General features: G+C 49.2%; 1 protein-coding gene across 4 annotated transcripts in view; it reads left to right on the forward strand.

Moving 5' to 3' along the window:
• The window catches only part of ABCC3 (ATP binding cassette subfamily C member 3), a 56896-nt gene that overhangs the window by 14734 nt on the left and 28236 nt on the right, over positions 1 to 13926 (forward strand). For 2 of the 4 annotated variants that reach the window (XR_004055065.1, XM_010386181.2), the window contains exons 2-8: positions 6783 to 6959; positions 7650 to 7775; positions 7991 to 8128; positions 9024 to 9149; positions 9373 to 9434; positions 10175 to 10306; positions 11866 to 12057. Coding sequence is in view for 3 of the 4 variants with exons in the window: in XM_010386181.2 (XP_010384483.2) it covers positions 6783 to 6959; positions 7650 to 7775; positions 7991 to 8128; positions 9024 to 9149; positions 9373 to 9434; positions 10175 to 10306; positions 11866 to 12057 (953 nt within the window). In the remaining variant the exon portion in view is untranslated. Of the gene's footprint in view, positions 1 to 6782; positions 6960 to 7371; positions 7575 to 7649; positions 8129 to 9023; positions 9150 to 9372; positions 9435 to 10174; positions 10307 to 11865; positions 12058 to 13926 lie in introns of those variants that run through there. The other 2 variants (XM_030923622.1, XM_030923621.1) reach the window with 2 other exon arrangements.

Below are 13926 nucleotides of genomic sequence, written 5' to 3' on the forward strand. Positions count from 1 at the left end.
ATTTGAGCAAAGAGCAATTCATGATTCAGCCAGCATCCTGAACCAGTAGAGGTTCATATAGTTTTACCACCCAGCAATATGGGCAGGCGGTATTAGTAGACAGAAAAAGGAATTGATGTATAGAAACAGCGTGATTGGTTACAGATCATAATTTGGCCTTATGTGGGCATGTTCTGATCAGCTGGCAGCTTGTGATTGGCTGAAAATTCTGCTATATTTGACTGAGGCTTGGTTGCTTATTGTAAGAATATACTCTCAAGTTACATTGCAGTTTATTTACATATTGAATTAGGCTAAAGTCCACTATGTATGGAGTCAGGTTTATGCCTGGGTGACAGAGTGAGACTTTGTCAAAAAAAGAAAGGAGAGGAGAGGAGAAAGATGAGGAGAAGGGAGGGGAGCGGAGGGGAGGGAAGGAAAGGAGAAAGAAAGGAGGAAGGAAGGGAGGGAAGGGAGGGAGGGAGGGAAGGAAGGAAGGAGGGAAGGAAGGAAGGAAGGGAGGGAGGAATGAAGGAAGGAAGGAAGAATACACAGCACATAAAATAAATTTTTTTAATAGGATTTACAGGTCACTGTGAACAATAACCATTCATTAAAAGATTTTGGAGGCATACACAAAAAGTTACATACTTGTAGAAAAAGCTTAGCTCTTTTAATAGCGAGTTCTCAGTTTTCTTAAGTGATCAAAAACCTAACAAAGATAGCATGAAGCACAGGAAATTATCTGGGTAGAACACAGAATCTTTGTTTTCTAGGCCAATTACCTAAAGAGAAAGAAAACCCTTTTACAATTTCCTGTTATGATGAGACCAATAATCTAAGAATACCATGTTGTTTTAATGGAGAGAACCAAATTCTAGTTTTGCATCACTGTAATTTTGATATTAATACTAGCTCTTATCGCCCAGTCTGGAGAGCAATGGTGCAATCTCCGCTCACTGCAACCTCCACCTCCAGGGTTCAAGCGATTCTCCTGTCTCAGCCTCTCAAGTAGCTGGGATTACAGGCACATGCACCACGCCCAGCTTATTTTTTGTATTTTTAGTAGAGATGGGGTTTCACCATGTTGGCCAGGCTGGTCTCGAACTCCTGACCTCAAGTGATCCACTCGCCTCCGCCTCCCAAAGTGCTGGGATTACAGGCGTGAGCCACCGCACCCGGTTGCTAATTTTTATTCTTAAAAAACGTGTAAATAATTACCTCCTAATCTTAGCCAGCTTGATCACACATAAAATTTCTTTCACAAGAGTCATCTGCCACAAACCTCCTACAACTCTCATATCCATTCACTTTTTGTCCTATACTTTTCCTCTTCTCATTTTCGAAAAATCAGTCATTTCACTTTAGGACAAAATTTATTCTCTTTTTCCCTTATCAGAACAGAACATCCTCACATCTTACAGCTTTTCCTTAGCTTCCTTTGTATATTTCTTCTCCATGTATTTCTTTTTCTTACCTTCCTTGTATATTTTCATATAGTTTCCCCTTATTGTTTCTAGTAATTATAGGTACATATATTAGATGTAGTAGGTACCTATATTATGTAATATACATACATATATTAGAATTCTTAACCCTGGCCAGGTGCAGTGGCTCACGCCTGTAATCCCAGCACTTTGGGAGGCCGAAGTAGGTAGATCACTTGAGGGCAGAAGTTTGAGACCATCCTGGCTAACACGGTGAAACCCCGTCTCTACTAAAAAAAATACAAAAAAACTAGCCGGGCAAGGTGGCGGACGCTTGTAGTCCCAGCTACTCGGGAGGCTGAGGCAGGAGAATGGCGTAAACCCGAGAGGCGGAGCTTGCAGTGAGCTGAGATCCGGCCACTGCACTCCAGCCTGGGCGACGGAGCGAGACTCCGTCTCAAAAAAAAAAAAAAGAAAGAAAATCAGCTGGGCGTGGTGGCAGGCACCTGTAATCCCAGTTACTGGGGAGGCTGAGGCAGGAGAATCGCCTGAACCCGGGAGGTGGAGATTGCAGTGAGTTGAGACTACGCCACTGCACCCCAACCTGTGTGACAGTGCGAGACTCCGTCTCAAAAAAAAAAAAAAAAAAAAAAGAATTTTTAACCCTTAGTGACCTTAATTTCCATGGAAATTAGAAAGTAAGCCTTTGTGAATTGTGTGTCACACCAGCAATCTATAGATTGGTAAATCTATGAACCATAATTTCTAGAAGCATGAGCTTTCTCATAGTACAATTTGTCAGTGAAGAATATGTTTATCAATGGTCCAAAATGTCTTTAGTCTCCCTGTAATAATAAACTGTAAAGGAGGCAAAATATCATTTATATCCCTTTAAGTTTTTTGTTTGTTTGTTTGTTTTGCGAGGCCTAAAAACTAAACTGTAGTTTGTACAGATTTCCGTCCTCCTCAACTTTCTATTCTTGATGCTAAGAGTGTTAAAACCGTCTGGTGGCTGAGCATGGTGGCTCACGCCTGTAATCCTAGCACTTTGGGAGGCTGAGGCCAGTGGAACACTTGACCTCAGGATTTCAAGACCAGCCTGGGCAACATGGTGAAACCCCTCTCTACAAAAAATACAAAAATTTGCTGGGTGTGATAGCTTGGGCCTGTAGTCCCAGATACTTGGCGGGGCTGAGGCGGGAGGATTGCTTGAGCCCGGGAGGCAGAGGTTGCCGTGAGCCGAGATCTTGCCACTTGCACTCCAGAGTAGGCGACAGAGACCCTGTTTCAAAAAAGTAATAATAAAACCTTCTGGTATAGGAAGGACATCTTTTACCTGGGAATTTTATCTTACTTACATTTATTTAATTCACTTATTTTCAACACTTATGCTTGGATTGCCTATAAAGATGAGATAATAAACAACTCGTCATCATTTTGTTTTTCTTGCTGACAAATTTTATAATAAAAAGACAACATAAGCTTGTTTTACCAGTAAACCTAGATAGGAAATCATGCATCTGTACGATATTTAATCCCAAAGACTATGAAAACATGTCTGTTTTAATCAAACCAACAATATCCTTATTTGCCAAAGATTACCCAAGTCAGGTGAGCTGCAAAAGTATTTGAGGTAGTTCTTAGTTTTCTGAGAGAATACTTCATTTATATAAGCACTTATTTTTCTTAAAGCCAACAAAATACAGCTTTTTTATAATTTAATTTTGAAGCATTAAAAGGAGATAGAAACTATGATACCTATATCATACATACAGACGTATATAAATGTAAACAGCAACGGATCTTATAGCTTTCATTTAAATATCTTAGCCACGTTCCGGGTACAATAATATAAAACTCCTGAATTAATTAAAGAATATCCGGATCCAAATTGTTCTTCTGGCCAATGGAACAAGATTTCTTGTCCAGATGGCTAAAGCTTTTGAATAAGATTTGTGAAGGGAGTTTTAAGATATTTTTTCATTTGATTTCTGTAAGAAACCTTATAAAGAGGCAATTTTTTATTCATTTAATCTTTTAGATGCCTCTGTATACCAATTAAAGAATGCATCCCATTGCTTTTGTGGCATTTTTGAACCTTTCTTTTCTAATGCACCTTGCAAGTGAACAGTTTTATCTAGGTCAAAACTTTCCCTCTGTGGCCACTGTAACTCTTAAGTTGTCGTCAGCAAAGTTAACCCATTTTTCCAAAAATACACATGTTCCTCATAATTATTGCTCATAAAGTTAGCCACTGTCCCGGAAAGTGTCGTCTCAGACTCCTGGAGTCCCAGACTCCTTAGATTTGGAGGAACTCACTTTTTTTTTTTTTTTTTTTTTGAGACGGAGTCTCGCTCTGTCGCCCAGGCTGGAGTGCAGTGGTGCGATCTCGGCTCACTGCAAGCTCCGCCACCCGGGTTTACGCCATTCTCCTGCCTCAGCCTCCCGAGTAGCTGGGACTACAGGCGCCCGCCATCTCGCCTGGCTAGTTTTTTGTATTTTTTAGTAGAGATGGGGTTTCACCGTGTAGACCAGGATGGTCTCGATCTCCTGACCTTGTGATCCACCGGTCTCGGCCTCCCAAAGTGCTGGGATTACAGCCTTGAGCCACCGCGCCCGGCCGGAACTCACTTTCAAAAGGCACCTGTCTGAGGCTTTTAACTGGATCCATTTCAGTAAATTATCAGATCTGATTTGCTCCTGGACCCAGTCCTGTCTAAGAATTGTTCAAATAAACTTGGAGAACTCAAAACACAAATTCCTGAAGCTTGGAATCTGAGATAGAACTCACCCATGACCTCCAATTGCTACAAGAGAACAATTGGCACAATGAGCCCTGTCAGGTACTCTTACTTGGTCACTCAATGCTCCTAAGGGTCACTGGATTTCTACTTCAGATCCCACTTCTGACACCAATCTGTTAAAAGAAAAGCTTTAGGCCAGGTGTGGTGGCTCACGCCTGTAATTCCAGCACTTTGGGAGGCCAAGGTGGGTGGATCACCTGAGGTCAGGAGTTCAAGACCAGCCTGGCCAACATGGTGAAACCCCGTCTCTACTAAGAATACAAAAATTAGCCAGACATGGTGGCGGGCACCTGTAGTCCCAGCTACTCAGGAGGCTGAGGCAGGAGAATTGCTTGAAGCCGGGAAGTGGTGGTTGCAGTGAACCAAGATCTCACCATTGCACTCCAGCCTGGGGGCCAAGAGCGAAACTCCATCTCAAAAAAAAGAAAAAGAAAAAAGAAAAGCTTTAGACAAATTTAGCAGAGTTTATTTGAAAAAATAAGCAAATCATGAATTGAGCAGCATCCTAAACTAGTAAAGACTTGGCTGAGCATTGTGGCTCACACTTGTAATCCCAGCACTTTGGGAGGCTGAGGCAGGCAGATCACCTGAGGTCAGGAGTTCAAGACCAGCCTGGCTAACATGGTGAAACCTCATTTCTACTAAAAATAGAAAATATTAGCTGGGCATGGTGGCACACACCTGTAATCCCAGCTACTCAGGAGGCTGAGGCAGGAGAATGGCTTGAACCCGGGAGGTGGAGGTTGCAGTGAGCCAAGATCACACCATTGCACTCCCGCTTGGGCAACAAGAGTGAAAGTCCATCTCAAAAAAAAAAAAAAAAAAAACACCTAAACCAGTAAAGGCTCGAAGAACTCCACCTGACTATGTGGTCAAGTAGTACTTACAGACAGAAAAAAAAGTAACATGTAGAAATAGCCTATTTACAACTTGAAATTTGCCTTATCTGGACAGGTCTAAGCAGTGTGCGATTGGCTGAAAGCTCAGTTGCAGTGATTGGCTGAGACTCAGCTACTTGTTACAAGAAATTCTCATGTCAGGTTTGTTTGCATATTAAGCTGGATGTCAGTTCACTATGTATGGAGGCAGCTTTAGGCCAAATTTAATCTAATTTAACACCTCCAGCTTGAAAGACAAAACTAAACCAAATCAACAAAGAAACAGAAAAAAGAAAATTCAATGATTTATGTGCATGCATAACTTTGATAAAAATAAAAATGATAATTATTTAAATTGGCAACTAGAAAATAGATAGCTATATCCTCAGGTAACAGATGTCTCTAGGTGGATGAGATTGTGGGTGGTTTTTCTTGTTGTTGATATTTTCTGTGCATCTCTAAAAAAACATCTAATGCTTTGCAAAGAACATAAGAAACAGATTAGTACATTGGTGGCCTTGGAGGAAACAATCTCAATAAAACATGTGTTTATTAATGAATTATTTCCCCATCCCTTTCCAAAAATGTTCATAGGTGTAGTTATAGTAAAAAGTAAGAGGCAGTCTTGTCAGAGCCAGTAAAGTAACCCACCATCCTGGTTTGCCCAAGACCAAGCAGTTTCCCAAGACGCTGGACTTTCAATGCTAAAACCAGAGACATCCCATCCATACTGGAAGAGTTGATCACTCTAGTCTGTGTAATTTGCAAAGACTCTCCATATCCCTTGGTTCCTATGAGTCTCAAATCCACCCGGTGAGGTCTAGGTGGGCCAGTGGATGGTCACCTCAATTTCAGAAGAGAGGCAGCTAAGGCTCAGGGAAGCTCCCTATCCCTGACCCAGAAAAAGCCTTAAGAGAAAGAGGTCTTTTAAACTATGTGCATATATCACTTTGATAAAATTAAAAATTAGTTTTAAAAAAGAGTGAGGGCCGGGCGCGGTGGCTCATGCCTGTAATCCCAGCACTTTGGGAAGCCGAGGCTGGCAGATTATGAGATCAAGAGATCGAGACCATGCCGGCCAACATGGTGAAACCCCGTCTCTACTAAAAATACAAAAAGTAGCTGGGCGTGGTGGTGCGCACCTGTAGTCCCAGCTACTAGGGGGACTGAGGCAGGAGAATCGCTTGAACCCGGGAGGTGGAAGTTGCAGTGAGCCAAGATGATACTACGACACTCCAGCCTGGGCAACAGAGTGAAACTCTGTCTCAAAAATAAATAAATAAATAAAGAGTAGGAATCCAGAATGGTAGAAAGAAAATCAGCCTGGGAGGGATGAACTGCAAAGGACCATGAGGTAACATGGGAGCAGTTTTGTGGGTGTATACAACTGTCAAAACTCACTGATTGTACACTTTAAATGGGCACAATTTTTTGTTGCTCTTAAATTATGCCTCAGAGAGAGAGAGAGAGAGAGAGAGAGAATATAAGGAAATGGGAGCAGTCATGGCATCCTTGGAGAACTCACATCTGGGACAACAACTTCTCATTTGTGTATTTGGTCTCTCACCTCCTCACCTGTCTTCCACTCCACCCCTATCTCTGATGGAACGTCTCTCTAGCTAAGCCATCTTCCTCAAGAGAGCCCAGTTCTCTGTGGGGCTGCCACAGCACTAAACTGTTCTCTCTGTCCCCAGGACTCCAACCTGTCTGTGCACACAGACAACCCGGACCTCACTCCCTGCTTCCAGAACTCCCTGCTGGCCTGGGTGCCCTGCATCTACCTGTGGGTCGCCCTGCCCTGCTACCTGCTCTACCTGCGGTACCATGGTCGTGGCTACATCATCCTCTCCCACCTGTCCAGGCTCAAGACGGTCAGTGGCCCAGGGATCTCCTACCAGTGGGCTGGGCCCTGGGGATTCTGTTTTTATTTTTTAATTTAATTAATTAATTAATTAATTAATTTAGAGACCGTTTCACTCTGTCGCCCAGGCTGGAGTGCAGTGGCATGATCTTGGCTCACTGCAACCTCTGCCTTATGGGTTCAAGTGATTCTCCTGCCTCAGCCTCCTGAGTAGCTGGGATTACAGGCATGTGCCACCATGCCCAGCTAATTTTTGTATTTTTAGTAGAGATGGGGTTTTGCCGTGTTGGCCAGGCTGGTCTCCAACTCCTGACCTCAGGTGATCTGCCTCCCAAAGTGCTGGGATTGCAGATGTGAGCCACTGTGCCCAGCCAGGATTCTGCTTTTAACGAGGCCCTCTCCCACCTCCTCGGCTGGACTAGGTTACCCAGTCTCACCTGACCTGCCTGCGGCCATGGGAATGTGACAACTGAGAGTATGTACAGCCAGCTGACATATTCCTCACTTGGGAAAGTTTAAGCAAGTTCAGCAACACTCTCCCCACCCCAAACAAGCTTCTGGCCAGCTCCATTCCTGGACCTCAGTGCCAGTCCCAGGCAGGTCTAGTGGATTCTGGCAGCTTCAGGTACAAAGACCCCTTCCCAGTGAGGACTGTCCTTGCCTCTGGGGATGGGGATTCCAATCTGTGCTCTCTTCACAGGTCCTGGGCGTCCTGCTGTGGTGCGTCTCCTGGGCGGACCTTTTTTACTCCTTCCATGGCCTGGTCCACGGTCGGGCCCCTGCCCCTGTTTTCTTTGTCACCCCCCTGGTGGTGGGGATCACCATGGTCAGTGTGGGGCCCTGGGAAAGTGGATGGGGGAGGTCTCCAGTGGGTTGTGGACTGTGATAAGGAAACTGTGGGCTCTGAAGAGAGGGCTGGAGATGTTGGGAGTGGGAAGAAGGGGGGGGCCCCAGAAACTTCTGGTCATGTGGGATGGGGAGAAATGGAGGCAGGTCCAGATGTGTGTGTTCTGCCCGGGCCTCCCTGCCCTCCCTGCACAGCTGCTGGCCACGCTGCTGATACAGTATGAGCGGCTGCAGGGCGTACAGTCTTCAGGGGTCCTCATTATCTTCTGGTTCCTGTGTGTGGTCTGCGCCATCGTCCCCTTCCGCTCCAAGATACTTTCAGCCAAGGCAGAGGTAAGGTCGGGGGAGAGGGGAACCTGCCAGGTTTAGCCCTGATAGGAGGGTGACCTCAGCGTTCAAAGTCACTGCTGGATCCCAGGTCCCTCCCAGAGGCTTCAAGTAAAAACACAATTGTGTTGTTGTCCACTTGCCGCATTTCTACCTGGAAGCAGGCTGAGGAGGGGCACCCGTGTAACACAGGAATGAGCAAAGATGCCACCACTGTTGGACCGTCATGTGAGGGTAGGGGGCTGTTCCACAGCACCCACCCAGCAAGTGCAATGTCTGACGTGGGTGTCAGTCAGTGTCCCTGTAATGAACACATGTATGCAGACACGTGTGAAGAGTTCTGGCTTACCTAGAGGTCCCATTAGCACGTTCCCTTCCTTTCTTCCCGCCTCCCTCAGTTCCTGGCCTTCCTCTTGATCTTCAGTGGCCGCGATGTTGGGCTGGTGGGATGGAACACTGCAGGTCAACCTAGTGCCTCCCATTTCTCCATCTCAGCGGGAAGCAGGCAAGGAGAGTAGCTAAGAACATGGGCCCTGAACAACCCAATTGCTCCCCGTGTGGACTCCGGCAGGTCGCTGAAACCTTTGGAGCCTCATTTCCTTAATTGCAGAAAGGGCATTGTGGGCTGTCCTGCCTGTAGGCTGGTGTCCCAGTTAGACAAGGTCCTGTAGTTAAGGTGCTGGCACCACACCTGGCACAGGTGACACACCTGGTCCTCGCTGAACCAGAGCCCCCTTGTGATCCTTCCCCATCTCTCAGAGTCCTCTGAGTGGGGACCTGGAGGCCCCCAGGTACTGCCTTCTGCCCCAGAGGAGCCTGATGCCCCAGGGGATTCTGCAGGGCAGGGGCTGCAGGCCCAGCTTTTCCAATGCTTCTGACGCCCCTCCACTCTCCCACCCAGGGCAAGATCTCAGACCCCTTCCGCTTCACCACTTTCTACATCCACTTTGCCCTGGTACTGTGTGCCCTCATCTTGGCCTGCTTCAGGGAGAAACCTCCACTTTTCTCCGCAAAGAATGTCGACCCTGTGAGTTTGCCATGGAGGGTGCGGGGGCTCCATAGCTCAGTCTTCAGCCCAGCTCTGACCAGCAGCCCCTCTAGCGCCTTTCAAAGTGGGAGAGAGGTCATCTCCACAATCTGTAAACTGGGTCTTGGAGCAGGAAGGAACAAGGGTCCCCTCCATTTCCCTACTCTGCTTTGAGAGGGTGGTGGGCACTCCTGATTCCCCATCCTATTCTCTCGCCTTCTAGAATCCCTACCCTGAGACCAGCGCTGGCTTTCTCTCCCGCCTGTTTTTCTGGTGGTTCACAAAGTGAGTTGGCTCTTCCACCAGCCCGGGCCAGAGGGAGGGGAGGGATAGAAGGTGAGATGGAGGAAGGGGAGGCAGGCCAGCAGTTTAGGGACCTGGCTGGCCACCTACCCCACCCCCCACTGCAGTGGGCACGGGTCAGATGAGGGTGGGGAAGTGGTCCGGGAGGGCGGCCGAATGCAGAGGCCTGGCCTGGCCCAGCGCCACCCCCAGGCTACAGGCCACCTCTGCATCTGGCAGGCTGCGGGGACAGGCCCAGGAGGCTAGAAGAAGACTATCATTAGTTCTGAGCTCTTCTGTTTGTGATAAACTTGCAGCCTGTCATCTCCTTGGCTGCCCCTCAGAGCGGCTTGAGCAGGATAATTGTGTCTGTGACCTAGGTGACTGCTCATTAACCCCACAGCACTGAGGAAGCACCCGAGACTGGGGCCGAATCTCCCAGGCCTTGTCCTCACCCAGGGCCCCAGCCAGAGTGGATTCCATCACCAGGGCCTGAGGCGGAGAAGAGATGGGGCACCTGGGGAGGAGGAGGAGAAGGTGGTAGTGGTAGGAACTTGGGAGGGAGAGCCAGTGACCTCCAGCCTGTTCACTGAGGAAATGAAGGAGACACCTTTCATGGTCACAGTGCCCAAGGGAGACCCTCCTTTCTGGAGACCCTGGGGCCCTGGAAACACTGGCCCTTGGCTCCAGGCTGCTAAACCCTGACCCTCTGCGGGGCTGCCTGCGGCTTCACCTCTCCGCAGGATGGCCATCTATGGCTACCGGCATCCCCTGGAGGAGAAGGACCTCTGGTCCCTGAAGGAGGAGGACAGATCCCAGATGGTGGTGCAGCAGCTGCTGGAGGCATGGAGGAAGCAGGAAAAGCAGGCGGCACAGTGAGGCCCTCCCCCTGCCCTCAGCACCACCACCCAGCCCCTTCGCTTACCCCAGGTCTCCTGCAGATGACGCTGGTAGACCTGGGAGGGTGGCATTCCTGGGGTGGGGAGCAGAGCAGGACCAGGTGATTTCTTGACAGCCTCAGGACCATTCTATGGAAAGCTTAGGCCTAGAAGGGGCTAGTTCTCCCAGCTCTGGTGGGGGCAGGAGAATGGCTGGCACTTTGGAGCACCTACTCCATCCCAGGTCCTATCCTAAGCATATAAATGAACTCAATTTTTCAACAGCCCTAAAGGGTAGGTTCTAGTGTCCCTGTGTTACAGATAGGGACAATGGGGCCGGGTGTGATGGCCCACACCTGTAATCCCAACACTTTGGGATGCCAAGGCAGGAGGATTGCTTGAGTCCAGGAGTTCAAGATGAGCCTGGGCAATATAGTGAGACTTTGTCTCTACAAAAAGTAAACAAAATGAGCTGGGCATGGTGGCGTGCACCTGTAGTCCCAGCGAATTGAGAGGCTGAGGTGGGAGGATCATTTGAGCCCAAGAGGTCAAGGCTGCAGTGAGCTGAGACTGTGCCACTGTACTCCAGTCTGGGCAATAGAGTGAGACCTTATCTCAACAACAACAGAAACAGATGGAGACACCGAAGCACAGAAATGTAACAGAGGACCTCCCAGGGTCCCCAAGTTGGTGGTGACAGAGCTGGAATCCACATGGAGCTGGTTGGCCTCAGAGGTCCTCCTCATATCACTGCACTACCCTGCCTGACTGAAAGGGCTGATTCCAGGGTCAGGAGCCAGCATACCCCTGCCAATTCTGCCTCCTCCTGTCTGGAGGCAGGGGCTGAATGAGATGATCTTCCCCTGAGGGGTCTTCCCACTGGCAGCCTCCTATCAAGGACCACAAACCTGTCTCTGGCCAACTGCCTCGTCAAGAGAGCTGGGGCTCAGCATCATCCTTCCCCACCCAATTCTGACCCCAGGATTGAACCCTCCCTCCTCCCATCCACAATCCAGGCCTAGGAGTTCAATGTTTGCTCAGCCTGGAGCTTCTGGTTGTCACCAGCTGTTGGAGGAAACTGGGCCTGGGTGTGGTTAGCAGTATCCTGGCTTCCATAGCTTGGAGCCTCCAGGAAGACCTATGGGCCCCCAGTCTGCCTGCTGCACCCCCTCTCAGTCCCTCCATGCCACTCCACCCACTTCCTGTTCAGCTGCCCCGTGGCTGTGCCACCAGCCATCCTCGATCTTATCTCCCCTTCCCTCTTGGCATTCTCCCTGGAGCCAGCACTGGGGAGGCAAGGAGAGGGCCAGACGCAGGAGGATAGCTGGGTTTTAGAGACCTTGTGGTAGCAGTCTGGCCACCCCTTCAGATGCCCTCTGGCAGCTAAGGACAGAGTCACTTGTGCAATTCTTATGCTGTCTATCCCCCTCCCAGCTCTGAGAGCCAAGAAAACAGCTCCCTCCTCCTCCTCAATCCTAGCCAACCCAGCCTAGCCCTTGGCTTCCTGGAGCCCCTGTCCCCATTCCTAACCCATTGCTTCTTCCTCCCCGGACCAGACACAAGGCTGCAGCGGCACCTGGGAAAAATGCCTCCAGCGAGGACGAGGTGCTGCTGGGTGCCCGGCCCAGGCCCCGGAAGCCCTCTTTCCTGCGGGCCCTGTTGGCCACCTTCGGCTCCAGCTTCCTCATCAGCGCCTGCTTCAAGCTGATCCAGGACCTGCTGTCCTTCATTAATCCGCAGCTGCTCAGGTCTGTCCACCCTCCGGCTCACTACAGCCCTACCCTGGGCAGCGGGGCTGGCTGGCTGGCCCAGAGGAAGGAACAACGTACAGTGAAAAGAACCCCAGGCCAGGAACCAGGGAGGCTAGCTCCACTTTCCATATGACCGTTGGCAAGAGGCATTGCCTGACTTGTTTCCTCACTCACATTCAACTTAGAATTGCTGTGCATATCCTATGTGCCAGATACCCTGGTGCATACGTTAACAACCATTGGGTCTTTAAACCTTCCCAACAATCGTATGTGGAATTGCCCCATTCCCATGTCACAAATGAGAAAGCAGGAACTCAGAGAGGTAAACTGACTTGGCCAAGGGCACACAGCAAAGAAGGAATCGGGTCTGAGTCTAGGACTCTGAGGTCCGACTGCGGTGCTCTGTTCTCACCATTAGGCTCTAACATCTGTCTCGGGAGTGGCTTGGACTAGAATGAGCTCTCAAATGAGAGAGTGGGAAGGAGAGCTGCAGGGAGCTGAGTCCCCACCTCCTTGCCCCTCCGTGCATGCATTAATTTGTTCGGCAAACACTTATTGAACCTCCAGGGTACCAGAATGGTGCTCAGTGCTAGGGATCTGAGGTCAATAAGACAGGGTCCTGAGGTCTTATGGGAGAAACCAGCGTGTAAATCAATTAGAATTCAGTGGGGGGTGGAAGTGTTCTCAGGTGTCTGGAAAACCCCTGGAGGGGCAAAGAAGCCAGCCTGGGATGGAGTAGGGAGCGCCCACTGGCTCGGGAGATCAAAAAAATTTGGAGAGACAAGTAGGTGAAGAAATAGGAGAAAGTTCAGCCTCAGCTTAGTCACAAAGCCCTGAAACAGCATGACTCAGGTGTTTCTGAGTGGCAGAGGAAATGGCAACGAGAGGGAGGGGCAGGAAAACAGAGAGAGGGAGAGCTAAGGATATCCTTGAAAGATCTGAGCCAGGGAGGGGCATCTGGCTTCAAGGATCTCCTGCCAGGAGTGTGGGGGATGTAGGGCAGGGTGGCTGGATGGAAGCAGGCCAACCCGGTCAGATGGAGTCCAGGCCAGGAATGAGACAAGCATTCAGGAGCTATTTGGGAGATGGGCATGTGTGCCAGAGAGACAGAGGAGTGCCAGGCAACCTGGGTGCTGGCCGGGGTAACTGGAGGATGATGGATCTTCTGCTGAGATGATGGGCTCAGTGAGAGGAGGAAGCTGGGCGTGGGGCAAGGTGGTGGATGGAGTCTGGTCACGTTGGGCCAGCTAGCTGGAAGTCAAACTCTTGAGTCCAAGAGTTTGAGACCAGCCTGAGCAACCCTGTCTTTACAAAAAAAAAAAAAAAAAAAAAAGTTAAAATATTAGCTATGCCTGGTGGCATATGCCTAGAGTCAGTCCTAGCTACTCAAGAGGCCGAGGTGGGAAGACTGCTTGAGCCTGAGAGGTTGAGGCTGCCATGAGCTGTGATGGCGCCACTGCACTCGAGTCTAGGTGACAGAGAGAGACCCTGTCTCAAAAAAAAAAAAAGAAAGAAAGAAAGAAAGAGAGAGAGAGAGAAAGAGAGACACCAGTCACTGGGCACCTGTCTGGGGCCACTGGGGCCCACCCTACTCCAATATGACTTCCTCACCAAATGAGGCCACCTTCACAGATACCAGGGGTTGGGAGCTGAACATATCTTTTTGGAAGACACAACTCAAGCTATCACAGAAGGGGAGGCCTGGCTATGATTATGGCTGGAGGGCTCCATGGGGTCAACAGGAGAGTGTCCCAACGATGAAGAGACTCGGTCATGTCAATAGGTGAAAGTGTAGAGCTTCCAGCAGAGGTGGCCAGGATGAAGCTCAGAGGCAGAGGGGGCAACAGCGCAGCAAGTTCCTGAGGA

The sequence above is a fragment of the Rhinopithecus roxellana genome, chromosome 19 (assembly GCF_007565055.1).
Source record: "Rhinopithecus roxellana isolate Shanxi Qingling chromosome 19, ASM756505v1, whole genome shotgun sequence".
Taxonomy (NCBI): Eukaryota; Metazoa; Chordata; class Mammalia; order Primates; family Cercopithecidae; genus Rhinopithecus; species Rhinopithecus roxellana.